This window comes from Physeter macrocephalus, chromosome 10 (genome assembly GCF_002837175.3).
Source record: "Physeter macrocephalus isolate SW-GA chromosome 10, ASM283717v5, whole genome shotgun sequence".
Classification (NCBI taxonomy): domain Eukaryota; kingdom Metazoa; phylum Chordata; class Mammalia; order Artiodactyla; family Physeteridae; genus Physeter; species Physeter macrocephalus.
In genome coordinates this window covers 49,848,337-49,876,113 of record NC_041223.1, presented here as the reverse complement: position 1 = coordinate 49,876,113, position 27,777 = coordinate 49,848,337, and the positions used below count along the sequence as shown (strand labels likewise).

Below are 27,777 nucleotides of genomic sequence, written 5' to 3'. Positions count from 1 at the left end.
TTATAAGTGTGTCAGTTTTGTGGCAGATAGTAATTGTTCTCAAAAGAAACTCTGATCTGGTAGGGAAGATCCCACTTTTCTGAGACTGTGATTGAAGGCACCATCATTTGCCTGCTGACAGGGCACTTAAGTGGACCCCAAGTCCAGCTGTAATTGGGAACAAAGCTCTTAGTTGTGGCCTGCATGTGGGATCTAGTTCCCGGACGAGGGATCGAACCTGGGCCCCCTGCATTGGGAGCGCAGAGTCTTAACCATTGTGCCACCAGGCAGGTCCCAACAAGTTGTGTTTTATTTATTTATTTAAAAATTATCTTATTTATTTATTTTTGGCTGCACTGGGTCTTCGTTGCTGCGCGTGGGCTTTCTTTAGTTTCAGCGAGCGGGGGCTACTCCTCGTTGCGGTGTGCAGCCTTCTCATTGCAGTGGCTTCTCTCGTCGTGGAGCATGGTCTCTAGACACGTGGGCTTCAGTAGTTGTGGCACACAGGCTCAGTAGTTGAGGCTCGCTGGCTCCAGAGCGCAGGATCAGTAGTTTTGGCGCATGGGTTTAGTTGCTCCACGGCATGTGGGATCCTCCCGGACCAGGGCTCAAACCCGTGTCCCTTGCATTGGCAGACAGATTCTTAACCACTGCGCCACCAGGGAAGTCCCCACAAGTTGTGTTTTAAAACTAGAAATGAAATTTTGAGGCAAATAAGCCAATACATGGGACATGTAGTACCTCAGGAGGTAGTTTATGGCTTTGATTAATGCCAAATGCTCTATGGGTCAGTACTGGAATGTAGCTGTTAGACCTCACTGGCCAGGTCACCTCTGGCCATGTTGTGGTGACAGCAGGAATATTATCCCAAGCCAGAGCTCAGGGCGCTGAGCCATGCAAATAGGAACAGCAGACATGCTTTCATCTCTTTTGTGGCTTCCTCAGAGGGGGGATTCAGGTAACATTAGTCAAGAATCTGTCATGTGCTAAACATCTCCACAAAATCTCAGGTAACCATCACAAGGATGAGTGTAATAAGTGTAATAAATAACTATATACTTGGAGCTAAGGAAACAACTCTGCTAAGTTAAGCTATGCTTAGTCGAGGTCACTCACTGAGTTTGCTCAGAGCTGGGATTTGAACATAGATCTCAGACTCTAAGTCTCATGTTCTTTTCATAAAATAGTCTGCTGTTCCTTCATCGGATCACCTCAGAGGTAGAGTGCTGCCTGCTGTCAGCCACACTGGGCCTGGACCAGAGTTTTCTTTGCCTTGCAAGTTTCCCTCTATTCTCTCAGAACGAAGCACAGAGACAGGGTTGGACCATCCCGGCACTCAGAGGATGCTGCACAGCCACGGAGAGGACTCCTGAGGAAACAGGCTAATGGGGATGATGGGATACCACCTAACCTTTCTTCCAGACCCCACATCTCCTCTTTTGGTCTTTAGTACGTTGTGAATATGAGAAAACTGAATTGCTTTTCACAGCCTGTGACAAGCAGAACATGGAATATACATAGTTTTATGTTCAATTTTGTTTCCTACAATAAACATTAAGCATAGCAGAAGAAAAAATGGACACATGTATAAATTTATAGCAAGAGCTATCTTATGGTGGAACCAAAGGAGGCAACAGATTCTCCCTCTTTTCCAGGAGAAAGTTCAGTCCTCCCCCAATTTTTTTCAATTTTGCCGTCTTCAGTGTGACAGCCTATGCAGTGTGGACAGTTGGAATACCACTTTCACTTTTTGGATACTTTGTGCCTTAGGTTCACTTGAGTCTGCTGTTCTTTGATGGGGTCACCTCAGGGGTGGAGTGCTGCTTATTATCAGCCACTCTGGGCCAAGACCAAAGTCTTCTTTGCCTTGTAAGTTTCCCCTCTGTTCCCTCAGAACTAGAACAGAGGCAGTGTTGGACCATTGCCCCCACTCGAGCATACTGCACAGCCACAGACAGGACTCTGGAGGGAATGGGCTAATGTGAATGAGAGGACATCACATAACCTTTTTTCCAGCTTCTATATCTCCTCCTTTGGTCTCTAGTGCAGTGTGAATATGAGAAAATTGAATTGCTTTTCATAACCTGTGACAAGTAGAACATATACATAGTTTTTTTTGTTTGTTTGTTTATTTTGGCTGTGCCAGGTCTTAGTTGCAGCACACGGGATCTTCGTTGGGGGATGTTTAGTTGCAGCATGCGGGCTGGACTCTTAGTTGTGGTGGGTGAGCTTCTTAGTTGCAGCATGCATGTTGGATCTAGTTCCCTGACCAGGGATCGAACTCGGGCCCCCTGCGTTGGGAGCCTGGAGTCTTACACACTGGACCACCAGGGAAGTCCCCAGAACATATACATAGTTTTATGTTCAATTTTGTTTCCTACAATAAACATTAAGCATAGCAGAAGAAAAAATGGACACATGTATAAATTTATAGCAAGAGCTATCTTATGTTTGATTAATAACATAAGTACTATTAGAGGAAAATGGAAAATAGCAAATTGCTTGAATTTTAGAGTTATATATAAACTCTCTGAGGCCACTGGTGGTTCATTAAGTGTCCTGAGAAGGCCCTAAAAGCCTTGGAAAAGCTGTTCCTTCTCTCTTGTTTTTTTTTCCCCCCAGCTATATCTGTAATGTTTTTCTCCTTTTTAAAACGAAGTATAGTTGATTTACAATATTATATTAGTTTCAGGTGTACAGCATAGTGATTCAATATTTTTATAGGTTATACTCCATTTAAAGTTATTATAAGATATTGGCTATATTCTCTGTGCTATACAATATATCCTAGTAGCTTAATTATTTTATACATAATAGTTTGCACCTCTTCATGTCCTACCCTCTATTTTGCCCCTCCCCCCTTTCCTCTCCCCACTGGTAACCACTAGTTTGTTCTCTGTATCTGTCCTTCTGTCTTGTTAATGTGTAAATTTCACCAGGTCTTTTGTTTTTAATAGTCTCATGTTTTTATTTGTTAAAATATAATATACTTTTGAATAATCTCAAAATTTAACTGTAATATGGATATTTGCTTATCCCTCAACTCATTGTATTAATATCAAATTAAAGTTTGTGCAAGTTTGAGGAACCTAAATTTAGCTGATAAGGGTTCTATCATGATTTTTATATCAACCAGAAAATAAATTGTTATGATAGAGGATTAATAGAAATAGAAATCTTAATTTGAAGAATCTTCCTTTGTGAGGCTACACCTGGACATTGGCTTTTACCCCACGTTTACCAGGTGGCTCTGGTGAGGGGAAAGAATTATCTGATCCATTGAGAGTATATTTCTGCTAGTTTAACCTTATCTCTAAGTTCTGACACACCTCTTTGGAAAAGCCCTCACAGACACTAACTCCAAGGATTACAGAGCACCAGGAGAAAAGGCCACTTTATGTATTCATGCTGTAGGGAAGAGTCTTTAGATCCAAAGAAAGTTTGAGGGCTGCACATCTCTTATGTATTAGCTCCCAGATGCCCTGCCACTTTCCATTTTCCCCACTTTCTAGCCCCATTATCTGTATCTAGTTTTTTTCACCCCTCTACTTGTTGGCAGCTCACTTGTAATCAGAAAGTTTATATTCCCTCGTAACAAATTGGAGAAAAGCTCGTTTAATGGTAGGTAGTACCTACTATTTGGAGGCAAAATTGCAAACGTGGACAACTGGTGTGCAGTTACGTAATCCAGCTGTGTCTGCATCCATGTCAAATCCAACTGATTTATTCTCAGAGTAACAAGACCAGAACAACTGTGGCATTCAGTCTTCAGAGCACAGTTTAAGATTCTGTATGCCCAGTCCTCACAGCCATGCAAGGGTTTGTTTTAAACTATGTTTCTTTTAAACACATATAGTATTTTTTATTTCCCACATGTTTAATTAACATTTAGTTTATAAGAAGCTCCCACAAATATTCTCTCTCACTGGAGCCTGAGGGCCACCCTATGAGTTGGGCAGGATCGGTTTCCATTCAGCAGGAAAGGAACCGGACTTGGGGTTGTTAAAACAACTTGCTTAGGGTTACAAGGCCGGTGCCTGGTGCAGTTGGGGCTTGAGCCTGGTCTTCTTAAGAGTGTGGCTTTGAAGTAAGATATTTAAATGCCTGCAAAAAAAAGTAGGACAGTAATTTAGGCGTTGAAGGGATTGTACAGGTCATTTAATTGCACTTTTCTTTTTTTAAAGTCTGGTGGAGGGACTAAGACACAGAAAGGTTAAGTTGCTTGCCAAAAGTCACATAGTTATAAAAGTAGCAGAACCTGGTGTAACATGCAAGAATATCCGTGGAAAATGAATGGAAGCTTATCATAGCCTGAAGTGTAAACGTGTATGTAGTAGAAACTGAATCATTAGAGGAATGAAGTTGTCTCACCTTACATAACTCTAATCAATTTATAGAGTTCATTTCCCAATCGGGAGGTTGCTTCCCCATTTTGACACAGTCTAGTTCTTCAAAGCTGCCAGTAACAGTTGTACTGGCTTTGTCGTCTTTCTTTCATGGATATATTTAGAGCTCAGGGTTATGGTTATTGTGTGGCAGAGCCCTGAGAATTCAGGATTCATAGCGGAATCCATGTAAACCAAAGGTTACTGGATATTGGACCAGGACTGGGCTGCTGAGCTGACCTCTCCTGTTGTGTTTATCTTCATTGTAAGGTTCTGACAGGAGAAGAGCCTTGGTGCCCATTACATGCCCTCAGCCCTGGGTTGATGATTGCAGTTTTGGAAACATTTTTAAAATGATTTCCAATGGAGTTGTATAATCTGAAGAGTTGCCCTATCTCTGTCTTCTTGGCACTGCAACCAAATAAAAGAGGCAGACTTGACATTTTAATTTTGTTTTTAGCCTGGACACTAAACACTAGAGACTAAGTACTAGGGGCTAAAGTTTCATTATTTCCTCCCTCCCTTCTTCCCTCCCTCCCTCCCTTCCTTCTTTTTGTTCTTGATTTGGTTTATTATTCTGATTATTGTTACTTTAACACTTATTAGCTATGCAGAATGCTCTGGTAGTTTGCAGAATAAAAAGTAATCACATTGCTTTTTCACCAAGATTTTCTAATTTAAGTAATTTTTGTTCTTCTATTTTTCATTCAAAAATAGGCTTATAAAATTTCTTTGACACAAGAATATTTCTTTGTATAGTATATTAATTTAAATATCAGAATTAACCATTAAGATTCCCTGTGTGCTGATTATATACACATGCACAACTCCTATATTTTTTCCCTATTATGTGGTCTGGAAATGTTTTGTTTGTTCACTTATTTTCATTTCATTCATTCATTCCCATCCCAATGAACTTCCAGAAAGAATATAAAGGTATTTCCTTCACACATACATTTTCTGATTCAACTTTCACAGCAGCCTTTTATGAGGAAAGCAGTGCTAATACTGGTTTCTCCCACTAATAGATAAGAACCTTGACCATCAGAGAGGTTTTATTTTGCTCAAAGTTGTGCAGTCAGTGGTAGGGATGTTATTAGAATAGAATTAGAATGGGTTATTCCATTCTGTCACTGTTGTATTTTCTTACACGTATGTGACTTCCTCTAATTACAACTCAGTTGTACAGATTCAGGTTGAGCAGATTCAAGCATTCAAGTGAATATTTGACAAATATTCACTGAGCACCTGTTGGGTCCCTCTAGGTGTGGGGATGCAGTGGTGAGAACAGACGTGATCTCTGCTCTCACGGAGCTCAATAAATAAGCACATAAATAAACAAGGTAGTTTTCACATAGCGATATTTTCTTTGAAGAAAATAAAATGAGATGGAAGGTGATGGTGGGACGTAACCTTACCTTGTAAAGTCAGAGACAGCCTCTTTGAGGAGGTGCCAGTAGGTGCCTTCTCTCTATGAAGGGCAGCATTAGGTATTTGGAAGATACAAAAATGATACAGCTTCCTATTGCCCTCAGGAAGCCTATGACATGGAATTTCTCTAGTTTCCATCTTTACGGCCAGCCAACAGTTGATGAATTTTTTTATTCAACTTATTTTTATCTGATAGATTCAAATCTGCATGTTAGAAATTTAAAATTCTTGCATAGGACCCAAGTGTTGCTTTTTCTCCAGATACTTCATTCACGACTTATAACTTCTGATAATACACTACAGTTTCTCAGTTCTCATGTGATTATTACAGGAGTGAATAGACATCCTCTCTCCATCACTTTATCCCCACTTTTTTTTCAGATTTTTTTCAATGGTGTCTATGCTTTTCTTGCTTTTCTAACCTTGCATTTATTTCCCTGCAGATCTCAACATCTGCTGAAATTTGACTACTCAGGTTAGTGAAAATTTGCCCATTTATCAGTTTTGTGCCTTAGGCAGTATTCACCAGCATTCTCCTACTTGAGATGAATAAGGATCTTTACTTCTCTGGCCACTTGTGTGTGACTAATTAATGGCGAAGTTAAATATCTACAGAACATTTTCATCAAAAAAAGCTAGCCGGGTTGTTTTTGGTTTTTTTTGGAATTTTTTTCTTTCAAATTGTAATACACTAGCATAGGAACATGATAGGAAGACATTACATAATTAATACATAAGAAATCTAGAAAACTTATTATTTACAAATAAACTAAAACAGAGCTGCTGCTTTTAGTAAGGTAGAGTAAGTTTGTCATGTGTTCCAAATTATATTTATTTAGCCCAAAATAAGTATTTACAAATAATTCAACGATAGTGTTTAGAAGTGATGCATGGTTTATTCAGGCATGAAAATTATCCCTAGAATGTAGGCCCCAAACTGCTAAAAGATTTAAAATTTGTGGAAGAGAACAAAATCCACAAACATTTAAGAATATCTAATTTTAACTTAAGTTGAAAAGCAGCAGTAGTGTATTTTTGTTAGGCCCTTATCCTGTATAATGTATTCAATGTAAGTATGGGAAAGGCTGGTGAAAACTGTGGATTAATCTACAAAATACATTGGGGAGTTTTGTGTGGGGAGTGTCCTAACACCTCAGGAAATGATAAAGAAGAACCAGGTAAGGTAGATTAGACAAGGGTAGGGACAGAGCCTCCTCTCCGTTGCTCCATCCGCAGAACCGAGCATGTTCCTGGCACACAAATACTTTTTGAACAGTTTGAGGCTGAGCTATAGGTTGGTTGAATTGCTGGAATATGATGTCTACTAATTTCCCTACTCGTGACTACTTTTCATTCTAATAATACTTTATGTTCTTCAAATTCTTTTTTCTTTGATCTTCAATATACAACCCCTGGAGATGAAAACAGTTTTATCTCCATTTTATAGGGAGAGGAGTTAGTTGCTTTTGAGACTTTCTCTGGCCACATACAAATAGTGACAGGGTGTGGTTTAAAGGTTAAATAATAGAAGTAAAAGTATGCTTATCTAGACTAGTGTCAATGTGGAGTAATTTAAAGATACGGAAATGGGTGGCTCGAGGTACATAGTCAGCCCTGCTGAGGTGAAACAACACCTCTTAGGCCTTGTACCATCTCCCAAGCTGCTTCCAGGAGAATGGGATGCCTAGGTGACCACAGCCCAATAAGTAGCCTAACAGATGACCCACACTCTTGACCCATGTACACATCTGTGCAATTTAAAATGTTGCCATATGTTGATTATTTAATTTATGAAGCATTATAATAGCCTCAATGTATATCCAGTATCCCTGTTGCTACTTAACTGTATCTGCTTCTGTGAATACATTTTTTCCTTTTATGTTTCTTTCTCCTCTGGAGCTGTCTCAGGGACTTCTCACAATTCCCTGCCAGTGTCTCCTGGCTCCTGTTCTTCAGCTCTCGGGGCTGCCCTGGATCTTGGAGTAGGGGTTGCGCAGTCCTAGGGTTCCCGTCCTGCCTCTTCCTTGTGAGGTGCTTTCTAAGTTCTGTATCACGTTCACCTTCACAGCCACCCTGTCACACATCTAGAGCAGTGTGTCAGACCCAGTGCCTCCTTTTCTCTCCTGAAACAAAATTCCTAGGTCATGAAACCTACCTATATACATAATTTTTAAAAAAATCAGTAATGCCTCACTTGTAACACAAGGAGAAATAAAAAGTAATTCTTGAATAAAATAATGCATATTTTAAAAGGTAAGGCTTGGGATACATGTGACAACATAGAGGAACCTTGAAGACATTATGCTAAATGAAATAAGCCAGATACAAAGTCTATGATTCCACTTAGATGAGATACCTAGAGGAGTCGAATTCATAGAGACGAAAGTAGAATGGGGGCTGCCAGGGACTTGGAGAAGGGGGGAAAATGGGGGGTTATTATTTAATGGGTACAGAGTTTCAGTTTGAGAAAATGAAAAAGTTCTGGAGATGGACGGTGGTGATGGTTGCACAAGAAGGTGAATACTTAATGCCAGTGACTGTGTACACACTCAAAACTGGTTTAAATGGTAAATGTTATGTGATATAAATGTTGTTAAAATAAAAAAAAATAATTGGAAAAAAGGTAATGCTTGGGCGCAACTGTATCAGAAAGATAAAAATAGCCTCCACAGATTTCCAAAACACCCCCAAGGGAGTGGTACTGCCACTATTGTGAACCAGTGTGCAGTACTGGTTTGAAACTAAGAAACTGATGCCCAAGATCTTAGACTCAGTAAGGAGTAGAGCTCATAATTTGACTCCAAAGACTTTTTTCTTCCTACTATGCCTAGGCCTTCCAACTCTCAGTCCACAAAAGTTTTCTCTCTGCCATGCCAGCTGCCTTAATCCAGACCACTCAGGCTTTGTACTTTCTTATCTGTCCTAAAGGAGTGTGGTCCTTTTCTTCCTGAACACTAAAATCATAAGACAGGACTGAACATGTTTAAAATAATGTTAATCACCAACACCCCCAAACTCTGAAATAGTCTTTTTCTTAAGAAAGGGGTAAAAAATCGGGGTAGACAATCTCAGAAGTATGTGAAAGTGACAGCAGTGGAAGGAAAACTTTTCTGGGCCTAATCCTAACAATCGGTTTTTTTTTTTTTTGGATGCGCCCCGCAGCATGCGGGATCTTAGTTCCCCAACCAGGGATCGAACCCGTGCCCCCTGCAGTGGAAGCTCGGAGTCCTAAACAGTGGACTGCCAGGGAAGTCCTTAATCCTAACAATTTTTAATCTTCATTCAGATAAAAATTTTTTTGAATTTTATGTGATACTAGGGAGAGAGTCGGCAATTAGATAACTCTTAGAATTAATAGAAAAGACGCTCACTATGGTGTGCCTTACGAAGACTAGAGGAGAAAGGAGGCCAGATGGCTTTTGGTAAAAGGGTTCTCTAGCCAGCACCACTAGTGTGAGGGAATCTTAGTGAGGAGAGGGTAGAAGAAGGTAGAATTTTCATGGAAGGATCAATCTTTTTTCACTTTAGAATTAAGGGCAAAATTAAGCTGAATAAGAACTAATAGTGCTCTAATTTCTCTCAAAAATTAGATCTACCTTAAACAAATTAAAATTTCAGTAAAACAACAGTCTACACATCTTTCTGTGTTCAAGAAGAAATAGAACCAGTTATGATAATTTACAAAATATCTGGCTTATTAGCATTATAGCCAGGGTCATTAAGTAAAGTTATAAAATTACCCAGGAATCCTAGTGATTTAAATAATACTTTCTGAAATTATCCCTTTCTATTTTAAGATGAAGTCTATCTTAAACTTCTAACATTTAACCTGATTGAACTAGCCTTTTGTTGGGTGCATTTGTTCATTTTGGACTACTTTTCCAAATTCATGCAATTCAACTAATGACTGCAGACTCCACAACCCACATCTATCTATTTGCATATACATTTAGCTGATAGGTGATTTTATCACCAGATAAATCCAGGAGTAAGTTTAAAAGAGCGTATCTCCCCCCACCTTTTTTTAAACAAATGCAAACATAGAAACACATGATGCCTCAGAAGAGCATTAATCAACCAGGAGTCCACATCTTCGGAGACCTTTCTATCACCGTGTATCTTCAAAGTACTCTACTAAAGCGTTAGTCAGGTGGTTATGCCGTGGACCATGGCTGAGACCTCCCGAGCCATCTTGACCAGAGTAGAGGCAGTCTACCTCCTTCACAGATGGGCACTGTCTTAACAATTCACAGTCCATTGTGCTCATCCAAACTATCCAGGAACCAACGGTCTGAGAGAGTGGTGACCCTGGTGTGCCAAGAATGAGACTTCAAGAAAGAAACTATTCAGAATCATATTTAGATTTAGGTGGAATGAATAAAAATGAAAAAAATGGATTAAACATCTTTCATTGTTCTGAAAGGACTAGAATAATTTTTGATAATTTGAGAAATATCAGACACAGAAATTATTGTCAGGGTCACTAAATAATTTCAAGTTACCTAAAAATCCTAGTGACTTATTTTTTATTTTAAGATGAAGTTCATCTTAACTTCTATAATTCAGGATTATGTGAACTGGTATCTGAATCCAGATTGGTTTTGACAGACAATCCAATCCAAAATTGGTTTTGACAGACGATTCCTCTAGAACATGTTGCCAAATCTCGATCTGATCTAAATAATGCTATGTTAAGGATGGACTTTTCTTTTTTAATCTAAGGAAAATTATTTTTCAAAAAAACAAAAAGAAACATAATAAAGGGTTTAAAGAATTTTTAGAGTTAGAAAATGTTTTCAAAATCAGACCAAGGTTTTCCAAACCATTAGCTATCTTCCTTCTTTCCGAACTCTTTTTCTACCTCTTGGTGGCTGTTAAATAATTTTCCTGGAAACTCTTCCCTCTTTTTTTCTCAGCCCTGACATTTATCTGTCTTAACAGCGCCATGTGTGAATACTGGCACCATGGAAACCCATCTTAATGAAATGGAAAGACTGGCCGTTTAAAAAAACAAACAGAACCAACTACCCATGCCTCCTAGAGTCCTGCCAGGCCAAAGGTCTGCCCTCCACTGGGTCAGCTGCTGAGCAGGCAGGCGGTACCCGCACCACGGGTTTAGTCATGTCAAATATCTTACTAGTAAAGGGACAGTGGCGGCTGCCTAAGATGTTAGTCCTTAAAAATGTTGGCAGGCAAGGAAATTCTGTTTTCACTTCAAGTACATCTTGGAGCTGTTTTATTTCAAAGCACAGTTTATCAACTTTAACAAGTTAAAATGATGTTTTGAGGCTGACCTAATCAATGACTGTCTTATGGCTATAGAGTCCTGTTTCAATATTATAAGATATAAAGGGCTTAATTTTATGTACTCATATCTGGACTTAGTTTCCTGCTATCTTTAGTCACCTCACTGGGCTTGCTGGTGTACACTGCCCATGTAAAATTCCTCAGGGAATGAATGCCCTTACTTCCTTTTCTTAGCAAAAACAGAGATAGAGAAAACATAGTTGTTTAAAAAAGAAAGAAAAAACCAAAACCAAACAGCAAAAACAGAGATAGAGAAAACATAGTTGTTTAAAAAAGAAAGAAAAAAACCAAACCAAACCCTCATTCCATTCAGAAGATTTCTGTTCATCTTTCTTTGAAGTCAAAGGGTAATATAAAGTTTTGATTTGCAACAAAATCTGAGATTATCCATTAACCACTCTAGCAGGCCTTCTACTGCCTTTCAAATGTACATCTAATTTTTAAAGGGACCAGGCTCTTTTCTTCGTGTTTACCTTTCAAAAAGTATATTTAAGTAGAATGGTCTTTTAGAGTTACGGAGTAGCCTTTCAGATGTTGAAAGGATATATTCTTAGAAATTAAACTGCATGCAAATGAGAGGCAACAAGCTGAAAGTGCTAATCTCAGGAGTGAACAGCAAGTGAGCAGAAGTGCTCTGAATGCAGCATCTCTGTTGGGAAGTAGGAAGCTGCAGAAATCATTCTGAATTCCACAACCCCTGAAAACATTGTGTAGCATTTACTATCCCATTTTTTGTTTGATTGTTTGTTTGTTTTTTGCAGTACGCGGGCCTCTCACTGCTGTGGCCTCTCCCGTTGCGGAGCACAGGCTCCGGACACGCAGGCTCAGCGGCCATGGCTCACGGGCCCAGCCGCTCCGCGGCATGTGGGATCTTCCCGGACCGGGGCACGAACCCGCGTCCCCTGCATCAGCAGGTGGACTCTCAACCACTGCGCCACCAGGGAAGCCCTATCCCATTTTTGAATGTACTGTGTAAATGTAAATGATACAGGTCCCCTGTCCCCGCCAAGAGTTTGTTCTCTTAGACACAAAAGGAGTGCACGTGACTACCTGTTGCCCACCTTCTTTTCAGCTTGATGGTGTGGATCTGAGGAGGAGGGCAGAGGATCAGGGAATCAAATGCTCACAGACAAGGACAGATGATGACTGCTGTCTGGAATCTGTTAATCTCCCAAAGGGCGTAGTAACTGCAACAACAGTGGATGATAAATATTGTCATTTTGTTTTTTTTCCTCAGTCCTGCAAAGGCAGTTGTAGTTTCATTAGTCCCATAGCCTGCAGTGCTCTATTGGGCCTGGTTTTACTCTGCTTTCCTGGCCTTCCTAAAATACTGCCTTTGTTAGCACTTGGTACTTGAGTCAGTCAGCTGTTCCCACAAGTCCACTGTCAGAAATAAAGTTATCTTAGTTTTACGTCTCCTGTAGTTTCCCTTCTTTCTTAACTACTATACCCCCAAAGATGTATAGTTTAAATTGTATAGACCAAAGTTTTATCATGTTTTTATGTAATAAGTTACATAAAAGATATTCAACAAAAACCACCCATCCCCTTAAAAAGTTGTGTGTGTGTAAGGACATTGAAGCTAATGACCATCATGGCATGGCCAAATAACACAATCTTAGAAAACAGTACTATAAGTAATTATTAGACTTTTTTTTTTTTTTTTTTTTTGGCCCCCCCGTGTGGCTTGTGGGATCTTAGTTCCCTGACCAGGGATTGAACCCGGGCCCTCGGCAGTCAAAGTGCCGAGTCCTAACCACTGGACCACCAGGGAATTCCCTAATTATTGGACCTTTTGGACCAGTGACCTTGTTTTGCAGATGCGTAACATCACTGGATTTCAGGGGCTTCCGTAAAGAAAGTGAGCTGGGATTCCCTTCTGTTGGGCCATCGTCTGTTGTGAAACCATTTGTCAAGGAGAAGCTTGAGTTTCTAATGCACTTACGTCAGCTGTATTGGACCTGTTTTTGTACTATGGCCACCCCAAACTGAGCTTCCTTCATGGTTGACTCTCAGACAGACAGCCAGAGGACTCAGCCTGGGATCTCGGTAGAAGTACACTATCTGATGTCTCCAGATGTCTGGCACTGAGGCTCCCTGTAGGGAAGAGGTAGAGATGGGGGAAGCCAGGGCTAGGCTGATCCAGCAGGAGGGTTACTTTCTTAGGCTGCTGCCCTCGACCTCTCAAAAACGGCTCTGCCTCTGGGCTCTAGTGAGGGGGGAGGAACTTCTCTCTTCAGTTGGCTGGTCAGAAACATGTCATCTGTAGAGAGAGGCTGAATCACCATTTACTTGAAGTGGGGATGGTTAGGAGGAAAGGGGGGTAAACTGTGAGCTAGTGTGTCTTTCTTTCACCCGTGGATAAAGAATGAGCAGATATTATGGGATTTAAGTTCTTGGTTATTTTTGGATAACAAAACAATAAATAGGGTTTCACACAATCCAAAAATGGCTTCTGTGGTTAGCGAAAGTTGTTTGAATGATGGAAAATGTTTCAGGAGCAGACAGCATTCAAGCTGTCAGTCAGCAAGGCTCTGGTAATCCCTGAGAGGTGTGCAGCCCTGGAGTAAACAACTGTTTAGAATAGAAACAAAAGACTAATTCCCTAAAGGCACTTACACATTTGGTTAAAGTCCACTTTAAACCACTGCCGTACAAAATGGCGTTATCCCGTGTAGATAGTGGCTTCTAATATAAGCTTTGCATCGGTTTAAATAAGTTAGGTTAAATACGGAAACATCTGTTCAACATTTTCATGTCCCTTTCCATGTGACTCTTTATTGGAAATAATCAGTTTTGCCCAGCGTTCATGCCTTCTGCTAAACTAAAATGTGTGCCAGTCTCCAGAGGATAGAGAGATGGGCAGGGATTCATAGAATAGTTGGCGGCAGTCATGGGAGGCCCAGGCTGCAAGTAGAACACGCCAGCTTTCCTGGGTACTACTCCTTCACCGAGAAAGGCTCTCTAGGACCCAGGGATGCAGCATCCCCAGATTCCATTCTCCAATCACCCAGATTCCCTTACTTCCTGACAAAAATCCAAAAAACAAAAACAAAATAAACCTCAACTCTATTTTGCAGATTTTGGCTGAGGGTGGGGAAGGAGGTATTAGAAGCTGTAGTTCTTGCTTTACTTAAACAATGACAACAATAATAAAATTCAATGAAATAATGACCCTTATAGCTGAAGAAGTAAGTTTCCACTTAAGTGTAATATGAATTTACCAAATTTACCTTATTTCAAGAGACCCAAAACATTTCACCTCATTATTTCTTTTAAGGATTACAAAGTGTAGAGCAGGGGGAAAAAATAAACCACTAATAAAGGATAATAGCAATTTGGCAGGCAGGTGTTCTTAGTTTCATCAAAAGAATGACTAGCATGTTCAGTCTTATTTGAATACTAAAGAATGTCTTAAAAAGTTATTCTAGATCCTTTGGGTGTTTCCTAAAGTGGATTAATACATCAGAGTCTGGATTCAAATTCCAAATAAAGCTGATGAATACACATAATTATTATCTCACCTGCCTTAGATCAGGTTATTCATTTTCTTCAGAATTGAGCTGGAATCCATCTCTGATAAGGATTTGGAGGAATTAGCCAGTTTGAGGTCACTTTTATCAATAGCTGTTTTATCTTTGTGGCCACAAGTGAATTTCTTAGACCAGCACTGTTCAATAGAAATATAATGCAAGCCACATATGTAATTTTAAATTTTCTAGTAGCCATATTTTTAAAAGTTAAAAAAAAACAGAAATGAAATTAGTTTCATAATATATTTTATTTAGCCAATATAGCCAAAATATTATTCTAACATGGAATCAGTATTTTAAAATTATTGAGATATTTTTTGTTTTTTTTTTTTTGCACTAAGTTTTCTAAAATTTTTTTTTGTGTTTTACACTTAAAGCACATCTCAGTTCAAACTAGCCACATTTCAAGTGCTGGATAGCCCACACGTGGCTAGCACCTACTGTACTGGACAGCACAGTGCTGACTTGGTGAGGCTTGGCAGCAAAGTAGGGAGGCTTTATCGGTCAAACCAGGAGTTTGAGCTTTACCCCGAAGGCTGTGGGGTCATAGCAGAGCAGTGCTATTTTTAATTTTGAACTTAAACAGGTGGTCTCAGAGAATGCAGGTTAGAGATTCAGGAGTTGGGGGCTGTAGCATGAAGCATGTTAAAGGCTGTTGTAGGGGTCCAGGTGAGGAGTGATAACCCAGACTTAAACACTGGGGGGGACATGGACCAAAGGAAGAGTGTCTGAGAGATTTAGGAGGTAAAATCATCAGAACTGGGTGGTGACTGCTGGATCTGAAGGGAGGGAGGGGGTAATCTAGGATGGTTGTCCAGTTTCTAAACCTGGGTAGCTGGGCCAGCAGTAGTGGTGGTAACTGAAATGGAGGGAGGCAGGCTGTGAGGGGGTGAGTGCGGCAGGGTACCAGCTGGGCCATCGCGCTTTCTGGCAAATTTGCTTTGCAGGCTTTCAGAATTCAGGCCAGCGTTCGGTGTAGGGGACAGTGAGTCTGATTGTTTGAAACAACTGTTTGTTATAATAGCTCAGTGATTTCAGAGAAAGCAGTGGGAGTACAGACATGCTTTTGCTCCTTGCTGTGAGCACAGATAGGTGATCACTGAGAAAGTGGAAGCGCTGAGCAAGAGGTGGAAAGCGTGGAACTTAGGGGCCGTGGGAGCAAAGCTTGTCTTAGACAGTGGGTGCTGAGCCTCAGGTTTTGTCACCCATAATAACACCTGCTAGTCACACTCCTTTTAAAACATTGTCGGGTTGTAGATTTGTAGTCACTATTCTAAGTAGACTGTAAATTGAGGGAAAAGGTCCTTCAAAAAAAAAAGGCTAAAATTAATATCACTATTAACTGTGTGTCAGGCACTAAGTTCTTTACAGAGATATTTAATCCTCACAAGGATTGAAGTACTGTTGCTGTCTCCAGTTTACAGACAAGGAGACTGAGGCCCTAGAGGTTAACAACTTACCCAAGGTCACAAGGCTAGCAAGGAATGGAACCAGAACTTAAATGCAAACATTCTCTCTCCAGGCCTTTCTTCTTTCTGTTAAACTGACTCTATTTTTATCTGTTCTAATGCCACACAAATAGGCAAATCCTCAGGCAGAGAACCTTATGCTTTTATCCTGTAAGCTCCAGTATAACTGATTTCAGTTTGGTTCAGGTCCTCCTAGAAGAGATGAAACTCCAGAATTGAGCCTTAAACTGCCTTTCAGGGGAGCAGATGATGGCTGGATCCTCGGGTGACCTTGTGAGGACAAGGTGGCACGGTGTGTTCAAAGGTCTCTTCCTTTAGCTCATGGCCCAGTGGTAACTGATAAAGGGTGTGCTGGTTACTTTTTATTAAAAATGTTTTTAAACCCTCTTATAAAAATTCTTATTTCATTTATAAACAAGCTAAACCATGTTAGCTTTTCTTCATGTGTTCTCATGAAAAATTTTATAAATTTTTTTTACAGAACAAATTTTATAAATATTTGAATTTGGAAGGGGATGAGAGTCCATAACATGGTAGAGCCACAAAGGCATTTGTACAAAGCTTCAAAACTTGTCCAGTTTTCATACCATATTTAGTGTGGCTTCTTTCTCTTTGGTCTACAGATGAAACACGTGAATGAAAGGTTTCAAGATGAGAAAAATAAAGAGGTGGTTCTCATGTGCATTGGCATCACTTCAGGAGTTGGACGGCTGCTCTTCGGCCGGATCGCAGATTATGTGCCTGGTGTGAAGAAAGTTTACCTACAGGTACTTTCTTAATAAGCCGTTTTTCCTCCAGCAAATTTATCCTTGTCACCTAATGGCTCATTATATGTACTTATTTGCTTAAATTCTTCTGTAAAAATGAGAAATATTTTCTAGAACCTAACTTTTAACAAGCGGTTTTTCAAGGGCAAAATCAGTTATGAGTTTTGGGTTTTCAACATGAGCAATTGGCGAACAAACAACAATCTTTGTCTTGTCGTGGAACTCCACCAAACCAAAATGGTGTTTGCCCATTGCTTTTTCTAAGAATGCTTTATTTTTGGCATAGTTCTCATAGTCACGTGCCTTTTGCAATACCCTGTGAAATTCAGGGGTGTGCGTGTCTTTTGAGTTTCTTTACTGCAGATTGCCTCCTGGGTATTGTGGGGTGTGCTATTCCAAGATCACATCGACACTTATTTGACAAGTATTTAAGTGACTCCTCCATGCCAGACACTGTGCTAAATGCTACAGATGAAATATGGTCTGTGTGCTCAGTAGTTAATGGTCTCCTGGGAAGACAGATAAAGCCGTGCTGCAGCACAGTGGAATAATGGTATGCTAGATGGGTGCCATAGAAACATAGGTGCAAAGCATCTAAATCACTAGAGGAGGTCTGAGCAGGCTTCCTGGGCTGGTGGAGTGTTAAGAGGTGAGTAATAGTTAAATAGATAAGGAAGACGGAAAAGGGTGTTTGTTGCAAGCAGAGGAAGCCACATGGTCAAAGAGATGTTAGGTCTGGGAAACAATGTTTGAATGGACTAAAGAGAGAATAGTAGATTGATTGGCTGAGAAATAGGCAGGAGTCAAGTTGGGAATGGCCTTTATGAGCACAGAAGAGGCCAAACTCTATCCTGAAATCTACCAGGAGCCATTAAGGATTTTAAGCAAGGGAGTGACATGACATGAGTTGTATTTTATAAAGCTTAACCTAGTGACTGTGAAGGGTGGAATGCAGAAGAGGAAGGGTAAGAGTTCAGACAGTCACAAAAGGCCACATATCATGTGGTTCCCTTTATATGAAGTGTCCAGAATAGGCAGATCCAGAGACAGAGAGTGCAGCTTAGTGGTTGCCAGCGGCTGGGGGAAGGAGGGTATGGGGAGTGACTGCTCCTGGGTATGGGGTTTCTTTTGGGGTGATGTAAATATCCTAAAACTAGGCAGTAGTGATGGTTGTACAATCTTGTTGTTAAACTAAAACCCATGGTGAACTGTGCACTTTAAATGGGTGGGTGAATTCTTTGGTACGTGAATTTATATTTCAATAAAGCTATTATTATTTTTTTTTAAAAGCGGAGAGGGCTTCCCTGGTGGCGCAGTGGTTGAGAATCTGCCTGCCAATGCAGGGGACACGGGTTTGAGCCCTGGTCTGGGAAGATCCCACATGCCGCGGAGCAACTGGGCCCGTGAGCCACAATTACTGAGCCTGCACGTCTGGAGCCTGTGCTCTGCAACAAGACAGGCCGTGATAGTGAGAGGCCCGCGCACCGCGATGAAGAGTGGCCCCCACTTGCCACAACTAGAGAAAGCCCTCGCACAGAAACGAAGACCCAACACAGCCATAAATAAAAAAAAAAAAAAAAAAAAAAAAGCGGAGGCACAGGGACTAGTTGGAGAATATTGAAATAGTCTAGGCGGGAGGAACCAGATGTTGGGATCAAACAGGGAGTAAAACAGGATATAGGAAATGAGAATTCAGTGGAGCCACCTAAGCTGGGTCTGAGATTTGTGGCTCAGGTAACAGTGGAAGGTTTTGCTGTTTTATCAAGATCAGTAATTCAGTAGAACAGAGTAAGATGATGAGTTTGTTTTTGCCATGTTAAGTTTGTAGTGCTTGTGGGAAAGCCAAGTTGAGTTTGGAGCTCATGGGAAAGCGTGGCTAAAGAGACCTGTGGTACTTTGGCATTCGTGGGCTTGTATGGGGTGAGTAGAGCGTGTGCAAGGGACACCGAAAGGGAGTGGCCAGCCTGGTAGGAAAAAAGCGAGGCACATAGTGTTTCCAGGGGCAGGAGTGGTCAGCAGTGTCAGTAACTAGAGAGAGGGCAGGCACGTTAAAGACTAATAGGTTTTCACTGGATTTAGCAACAGAGGGGAGTTTCAGTGGAGTGGCAGGTGCAAAAGACTGATCATGATCAGCTGATTAAATGGAAATACAGGCAACTTTGTCAAGGGCTCGGCTGTGGAAGGGAAGGTAAAGGAGAGACAAAAAAAGGGGGGCTTGGGACTGGGGATTGAGCACGTCCATTCACTGTAGAGATGAGGGGCAGTATCTGAGCAGGGCCTGAAGGAAAGGTAGAACTTGGGCGAAGACCATGGTTGGAAAAGACATTTACTACAGATAAATTGCCTTGAATTGATTTGAAGTAATAACCATCACCATTTACTGAGCACTTCCATGTGCCAGACGATGAACTGAATGCTGTACGTACATTATCTTCTTTCCTCCTTGCCCAGCCCTTTGAGGAAGGTACCGTCGCTGTTTCCACTTACGGATGCCAACACAGAAGAACAGAGAAGCTACCTCACTGTGGGTGTTTGTATATAGGGCCAGGCAGAGAGCCGCAGGAAGGAGTCTGGTCACACAGCTAGAAGGAAGTGCAGACAGCTGGTAGAGTGCTACTTTTTAAAATATTCACTGTGTTAGGATCATTCCCCCTTTTATTAATACCCAACTGCGGATATCCCTGTCGAACACTTAGCAGAACATTGTCTTGTTCTCAAGTGCCAAGGGAGCCCTCTAATGGAAATTGGTTGTATTACAGACTTTTGGCTTCCTTTCATTTATTAAAATAAAAAAGGAGTGCCCATTGTGCCCCAAGCACCAGCCCAGACCCTGGTGGGGGTGATACAACAAGACAGATGTGGTCCCTGAGTTCCTGGAGCAAGACTTGAGGCAGGAGAAAGCTGGGCGTGAGTGGGAACTCAAGAAGACAGGGAGAGTGGCCTGGGAAGAGGTTGGGAAAAGCAGGGCATGGGAAGAGGAGGGCCCAGATTAAACAGGGCCTTGAAATCCCCGATGCAGACATTTTACTTGAAGCCTAGTAGGTCTTTGTTGGGGAATGACGTGATTTTACATTTTAAAGTCGCTGTGGTCGCTCTGTGTGTGGAGGCTGTATTACTGGGAGGGAAGCAGGAGTGCTGGAGGGAGGGAGACCAGTTAGGAGGCCAATACAGTGTCCCAGGTAGAGGCGATGGGGCCCCAGAATAAGGTGCTGTGATGGATGAAGTCATGGTATGTTTTATACATCAGCACTTTACTCCGGAACAACTACAACTTTAGAAAGTTTTCCCCTACAGGCAGGGCAGTCGGCTCACTTACAGCATATTGGGGGCACATATGTTAGTATTTCATGTGATTTATGAAAGAAAATATAGCCTTTCCTAGCTGGTCCCATGTTTGGTCTGCAGTTACACGGCAGTGCGTTAAGAATCAGTAATTTCATTTTGGATGAAAGGTTAGTCACAGCCTGGCTTCTTTTAGGTCGCATCTGATTTTTTTCATCCAAATGTGGTGCGGTGTGTGTAGCACCTGGTAGTGCGGGCTGAGTCACAGGCGAGATGACTGCGGTCCAGCCCGAGGAGGCCCGTGGAGGAGAAAGGCAGCCTTCAGTGTGTCCTGTGCTGCTGGGAGCCACCGACAGCACAGGGGCCAACGCAGGCCTACCCCACGCAGGCGGCTGGGCTCACCACCCCGCTCTGTCCCTCCTGTTTCCTGGCTTCCCTGCCCCAACTCCCAAACATTCAGTGTGGGTTTTGATTCTTGGCTCTTTCTTCTCTGCTGCGACCAACTCCAGCTCTGCCTGTTTGCTTATTCTTCCTTCTCTCCCTGCCTGGCTGTCCGCCCTTTGGCGGCCTTTAAGGATTGGAATGCTTCTGCTGCTTATCTTCCTCTCCTGCCTTTCGTTGGTGCTGTGTTTTCTCAGACATGCCTGCTCCCTGCTTTCGTCTGTTACAGCTCAGCCTGGTGGGGCCACGGCAGTTCCCCTCCCTCTCTGTCCCCATCACACGGGTTCTGAGTAGCCTCCGGGCCCAGAACACACTTCACAGCCTCCCACGTGTTCTACTTTTGGGGCACAGTCATCTTGGGTTTGGGAGGCTGCAGAGTAGAAAAGCACAGGCTCTGGAGTGTGATATGACTTGTCTAGATCTGGCAGAGGGCTGTGTGAGGACTCATGGTGACAGCTTGCTTGCTTGCTTATTTATATATATTTATTTTATTTTACTTATTTTTGGCTGTTGGGTCTTCGTTGCTGTACACAGGCTTTCTCTAGTTGCGGCGAGTGGGGGCTACTCTTCGTTGCGGTGCGCGGGCTTCTCGTTGCGGTGGCTTCTCTTGTTGCGGAGCACGGGCTCTAGGCACACGGGCTCAGTAGTTGTGGCTCGCGGGCTCAGTAGGTGTGGCTCGTGGGCTCAGTAGGTGTGGCTCACGGGCTCTAGAGTGCAGGCTCAGTAGTTGTGGTGCACAGGCTTAGTTGCTCCACGGCATGTGGGATCTTCCCGGACCAGGGCTCGAACCCGTGTCCTGTGCTGGCAGGCAGATCCTTAACCACTGTGCCACCAGGGAAGTCCCGGTGACAGCTTATTTAAAGTGCCGGCCCAGAGTGGATCATTAATAGATCCTTGCTTTTATTGTTTTAGTATTCTATTAAATACTGAGGCAGATCCTGGTTTGGAACAGGTATCAAGAAGGAGACCTTGGTTATCCTGATTTGGGGATCTTTGCTTATAGGTAACAGAGTTTAGGAATATATCTTACACTTCTGCTTAAGAGTTCTGAATTTAAACTTCCATCAGGGTCATGGGTTCCAGGTATTTTCAGCCTGACAATTCTAAGTGCTGAGCAAAGAGATGACCGAACTGCATTATATAGAATAATGATGGTTAAAGAAAATCTTTGCAAGAGTTCCTGGAGTACTTTATTAGGAGAGGAAAGGCTGTGTCCTGGTATCTTCTCAGCCATCTTTTTTAACTCCACAGACCTGTCTTTCTAGTCACCATTAAATTACTGCAGATTTGTGTGTTTAATATGTAACTGTTTCAAAAGTGTGAAAGTTTTTTTCAAAGGTTTGGAAGTTGTAACTCTAATGACAGAATCAAAAACTTTGGGTTTAGCTCACTTTCCCATCGTGTCAGATTTCTCTGTGCCATGGACATACTGAAGTGTGGATGTCATATCCATGTATGTAAAGCAGACAAACCCAAACAACATGTGTGTACACAGAAAAGGTCTAGGAGGCTCACCAAATTGTTGAGCGGTTATTCCTGACGAGGAAAGTGGGAATGGGTTGAGGGTGGGAGGGGGTTGAAGGGAGACTTTCATATATTACTTTATATATTTTTCTAAGGTTTGAAATTTTTCAAGAATGTATTCATGAGTTACTTTTGAAATTCAGAAAATTTTTTTGTAATTTAGAAAAATTAATCACTTTTGGATCCAACTTCCTGTGTAAAACTTCCTCTTCTGGTTGAAGTAGAATGAACTGATCAGTGTTGTCCAGTTTCTTTTTTTTTGTTGTTGCTGTTGTTGTTGCTTTTTGTTCCCTTTTAGCATTTTGTGTTTTCCTAAAGATACACTGGGATAAAGGTACATGCTTTACCAAACATAAGCTATTTCCCAAATGGTATCCAAATATTTAGTAGTTTCCCGGCCTGAATAAGGAATCAGACAATGATTCTCTGTTCTCGCCTGGGCTGTGGCACTGGGGCCAGTTCCCCCTCCAGGCAGAAATGGTGGTACTCACGTGCCGTGAGGAAAGTTGAACAGACTCCCTGTGAAGCACTTCCAGAGAACTGTGTGCTTTAGAAGAAGCCAGCCACTTGGCTGTGCCCTAAACACTTCCCTTTAGTGTGATGGACCTGCAGATCTCTGCTGCCAACTTCTGGGTTCCTAGCCAGAGGCTCTGAAAGTCTGGAAACTTTATAGTGAATAAACTTATAGGAGCAAAACCCTTGATTCTAACTGTGGCCAATTGTGCGCCTGCCTCCGAAAGTGCCTTCTGCTATTCAGGTGCAGCTCATTTTTCCTCTTCAGTCATATACTTAGATTCCTGAGCAAAACTTCCCCTGACAGTTCTCGAAAAATGCTCTCTTGTGACAGAAATGGGAACGGTGATAGCAAAAAAGAACCACATTTTTTTTGTTTGTTTGTTCTTAGGTACATAAACTAACTTAAGCGGGGGGTTATTCTTCTAGAGCCTGTTAAATTATGACAGAAGATATTTCCTTGTATAGTTTTAAGAAACAAAAGAAGGAAGACATCTCAACAGTCAATGCCTTATTAAATGTCAGTGCCAGAGCCCAGAAGAGGATTAGGAACCTTTGAATCTCTTATTTAAATCTAACCAGAGCTACTGCGTTTGGGGCGGAAAGAAAGATTGTATGTAATACTAAATTTATTCACCTTTCAAACTGGGGCCTAGTATCTGCAGATCAGTAGATGTTTTGGGAAGTGATGAACCTCCTACACGCAGTGTGCTAAACCTTGGCCTGTGCTCCTTGTGGCTCAAATGTCCCTGCATGTGGGGAATATGTATGTCCTCACCAGCTTGGCCTGCTTACCTCCTAATTTAGCTACATTTGGGGAAGTTACATCTGCTGAGAAAGAGCAGTGTTTCTCACTACTATAGCTACAAATAAGGCAGAAGTAGCTAGGTATTTTCTGAGAAATGCTAAAGAATAAATGTGTAAATTTCTATAAATTCAATTCTTAAAGAAAAACCAAGAAATTTTACTTTTAAATAACTAATAATTTTTATTTAACAATTGTTATTAAAATTTAACAGCTTTAAATATTTGAAAAAGAGAATATAAATTAACATAATTTGAATTGAGAAAAGGAGAACTTGCAGTCAGGTAAAGTATTAAGAAGTAATATGCTCAAAATATATAATAATAAATTTGAAACTCTTATATAATTTCTTTTTAAAAAAATCCATTGTGTATCTATACACTAGCAATCCTTTTTTAAAATCTTTTTTAAAAAAATTAATTAATTAATTTATTTTTGGCTGTGTTGGGTCTTCGTTGCTGCCCACAGGCTTTCTCTAGTTGCAGTGAGCGGGGGCTACTCTTCATTGCGGTGCGCAGGCTTCTCATTGCGGTGGCTTCTCTTGTTGCAGAGCACGGCCTCTAGGTGGGTGGGCTGCAGTAGTTGTGGCACTTGGGCTCAGTAGTTGTGGCTCATGGGCTGTAGAGTGCAGGCTCAGTAGTTGTGGGAACGGTGATAGCAAAAAAGAACCACATTTTTTTTGTTTGTTTGTTCTTAGGTACATAAACTAACTTAAGCGGGGGGTTATTCTTCTAGAGCCTGTTAAATTATGACAGAAGATATTTCCTTGTATAGTTTTAAGAAACAAAAGAAGGAAGACATCTCAACAGTCAATGCCTTATTAAATGTCAGTGCCAGAGCCCAGAAGAGGATTAGGAACCTTTGAATCTCTTATTTAAATCTAACCAGAGCTACTGCGTTTGGGGCGGAAAGAAAGATTGTATGTAATACTAAATTTATTCACCTTTCAAACTGGGGCCTAGTATCTGCAGATCAGTAGATGTTTTGGGAAGTGATGAACCTCCTACACGCAGTGTGCTAAACCTTGGCCTGTGCTCCTTGTGGCTCAAATGTCCCTGCATGTGGGGAATATGTATGTCCTCACCAGCTTGGCCTGCTTACCTCCTAATTTAGCTACATTTGGGGAAGTTACATCTGCTGAGAAAGAGCAGTGTTTCTCACTACTATAGCTACAAATAAGGCACAAGTAGCTAGGTATTTTCTGAGAAATGCTAAAGAATAAATTTGTAAATTTCTATAAATTCAATTCTTAAAGAAAAACCAAGAAATTTTACTTTTAAATAACTAATAATTTTTATTTAACAATTGTTATTAAAATTTAACAGCTTTAAATATTTGAAAAAGAGAATATAAATTAACATAATTTGAATTGAGAAAAGGAGAACTTGCAGTCAGGTAAAGTATTAAGAAGTAATATGCTCAAAATATATAATAATAAATTTGAAACTCTTATATAATTTCTTTTTAAAAAAATCCATTGTGTATCTATACACTAGCAATCCTTTTTTAAAATAATTAATTAATTAATTTATTTTTGGCTGTGTTGGGTCTTCGTTGCTGCCCACAGGCTTTCTCTAGTTGCAGTGAGCGGGGGCTACTCTTCATTGCGGTGCGCAGGCTTCTCATTGCGGTGGCTTCTCTTGTTGCAGAGCACGGCCTCTAGGTGGGTGGGCTGCAGTAGTTGTGGCACTTGGGCTCAGTAGTTGTGGCTCATGGGCTGTAGAGTGCAGGCTCAGTAGTTGTGGCACATGGGCTTAGTTGCTCCGCGGCATGTGGGATCTTCCCGGACCAGGGCTCGAACCCGTGTCCCCTGCATTGGCAGGCGGATTCTTAACCACTGCGCCACCGGGGAAGCCCCTCTTATATGATTTCTTACAAAACTGACCAAAGAACAAAAATTTGAAGGGGCCAAAAATGGATAGAAAGATCAGGATAACTACCATAAGTGCCTCGGTCTCATGTTACATAAATTGGTCCAAGAAAACATTTGTTTATTGAGCAAAAATGACTTTGTGCTAAGCTTTCAACAGTCACTCTGGTTGTCTTACCTTGGAAGAGATTTGTTCTGAACAAAATAGTAAAAGAATAGGAAGCACATTGAAAGCTCACCTAGTAGAATTACAGTTGTGTGGTTGGGAAAATTTGGTATGTGGCTTTACCAATTAAACCCATTCCATCTGGCCCCGTGATGTCCTAACATTTTACTCCAGGTTCTCTGGAATTTGTAATGATAGATACATTTCTAAGATTCAAGTATTTATCTCCTTTTGTGTTTGTAGATAGAGTAAAAATGTATTTTGTGTAGATGGGCAGCATCAGGGAGTCTTTTTATCAAGGTCACAGAGAGCTAGAACCTGGTCTGTCCCTCTGAGCCTTATTAGTTCTTTCCAATCTATAGGTTGCAAACCCAGTAATTACCCACCACTAAGAAATTATGCTTACGCTTTGAGGGAAATTGGACTGGAGAAAAAGATGTTTAAGGGGAACATAAAAAATCAGAATGTGGAGATTATGTTCTTTAGAAAAATGTGAAGTGCCAGACTTAATTTTCAAATAGCCAACTCAGAGTCTTAAACGAATTATAATTCTACCATAAAGCTATATTTTAATAATGAAGAAGAAAAATTGATTCAGCTATATAATATGATGTTGTCAAAAAGCGACCAACTTGGAGTTTAAAACCTTTTTCAAGAGTATGTTTCTTATTGTGGGGTCAGTGGACAACTTGTGTCAAGGTCACCTGGGGAGCTTGTGAAAATCACTGTTCCCAGATCCCTGTTCCTCAGGTGATCTTGATGTGCACTAAGGTTGTGAGGGGCTGCCCTGAGGCGTGCGACCAAGGTTGGTATGCCATAGACGTGCCTAGTGGGTCCTGGGAAAAACAGAGCAGATGAAGACGGTGATCCAGATGGCTGCCTTATGTGGCCTCTCCCTTCCTCCCCAGCCCCACTGTCATCGGAGGGTACCCTCTAGAAATTGTTCCATCGTTCCCTGCTACCTACTGCCCAGGCAGACCATGGGTTCCAGGCTGGCTCCATCCAGGTTTACTAAACCTCTCAGCATCATTCTCTTCATCTGTAAAACAGGGAAAACATTAGTACCCATCTCATAAAATTGTTATGAGAATCACGATCTAAAGCCCTTAGAAAAATGCCTGGCATTTCATAAACATTAAATAAATAATAGTTGCTATTATATGAATACTTTTTTAAAAAGCTGATTCTTTTTAAAACATTTCTTCCATTAATGAGTGAATAATCCAATTTTAATTAGTTCTTTGCCTAAAAAAGCTACTGAATTGGCCACTCCTTCCTTTTTTGTACCCACCATACTTTGAATATACAACTACAGCAACATCTAGAACACTTCATGTGCATTTATTTATTTACATGGTCATTTCCCCACAACCCAAGGGTAGGAACCAGGTGTTATTCACATAGCACCGTCACATAGCATTGTGCACAGAACATAGCACAGTAGCTACTAAATGGCAGGGAAAATCAAGTGTTTGATTCTATTAATTACTCTAACGCTAAAATGAAAGTGTTCAGTGATGCAAAATATTTCTCAGCCTTAACTCTGGGGTGCTTAAATAGGGTATACCTATGACTTAGCATCAAAAGACATAATGTTTGAAAATATTCTTTGGTAATAATAGTCATTGATTTACACTGTAAATAAAACTGGATTATAGGGCTTCCCTGGTGGTGCAGTGGTTGAGAGTCCGCCTGCCGATGCAGGGGACACGGGTTTGTGCCCCGGCCCGGGAAGATCCCACATGCCGCGGAGTGGCTAGGCCTGTGAGCCATGGCCACGGAGCCTGTGCTCCGCAACGGGAGAGGCCAGCGTACGGCAAAAAAAAAAAAAAAAAAAAAAAACAAACACAACTGGATTATATAAATTAATTCTTAGGATGTTATAGCAGAATGTGTTCACTGTTTTCACTGTGTATTATGCATCATATATTTCCTCTGACAGTCAAAATTTAATTGGAATTTGAATAATCAAAAATCAGTACATATTTATAGAATATCAAATCATAGTTACTTATTTTAATCTCTCTCACTTGATCTACCTATGCTCACCATGTCTGGAATATTAGCAGGCACTGTATTCTAAGTTGATTATTTAAATATCTAAAACTTACATCTCTGTATTCTCCAAACCGGAAGCTCTGTGATGTGAAGGACGGATCTGGCTAGCATATTTTCATTATGCAGAGGACTAATACCAGTAAAGTGCATATAATTTCAAGGGTAAAATTTTTAAATCATGTTTGATGAGTGAATTTGAGCTGATATTCAAAGAACAAATATGTATTGCGCACTGACCAGGTACAAG

General features: G+C 41.1%; 1 protein-coding gene and 1 non-coding gene across 3 annotated transcripts in view; one reads left to right on the top strand and one right to left on the bottom strand.

Moving 5' to 3' along the window:
* The window catches only part of SLC16A10 (solute carrier family 16 member 10), a 149,953-nt gene that overhangs the window by 116,733 nt on the left and 5,443 nt on the right, over positions 1-27,777 (top strand). For both annotated transcript variants that reach the window (XM_024115569.3, XM_055087551.1), the window contains exon 4: positions 16,728-16,871. In XM_024115569.3, coding sequence (XP_023971337.1) covers positions 16,728-16,871 — 144 coding nt within the window. The remainder of the gene's footprint in view (positions 1-16,727; positions 16,872-27,777) is intronic.
* TRNAQ-UUG (transfer RNA glutamine (anticodon UUG)) lies at positions 12,804-12,876 on the bottom strand. Its single transcript has one exon. It is a non-coding gene; the product is annotated as a tRNA-Gln (tRNA).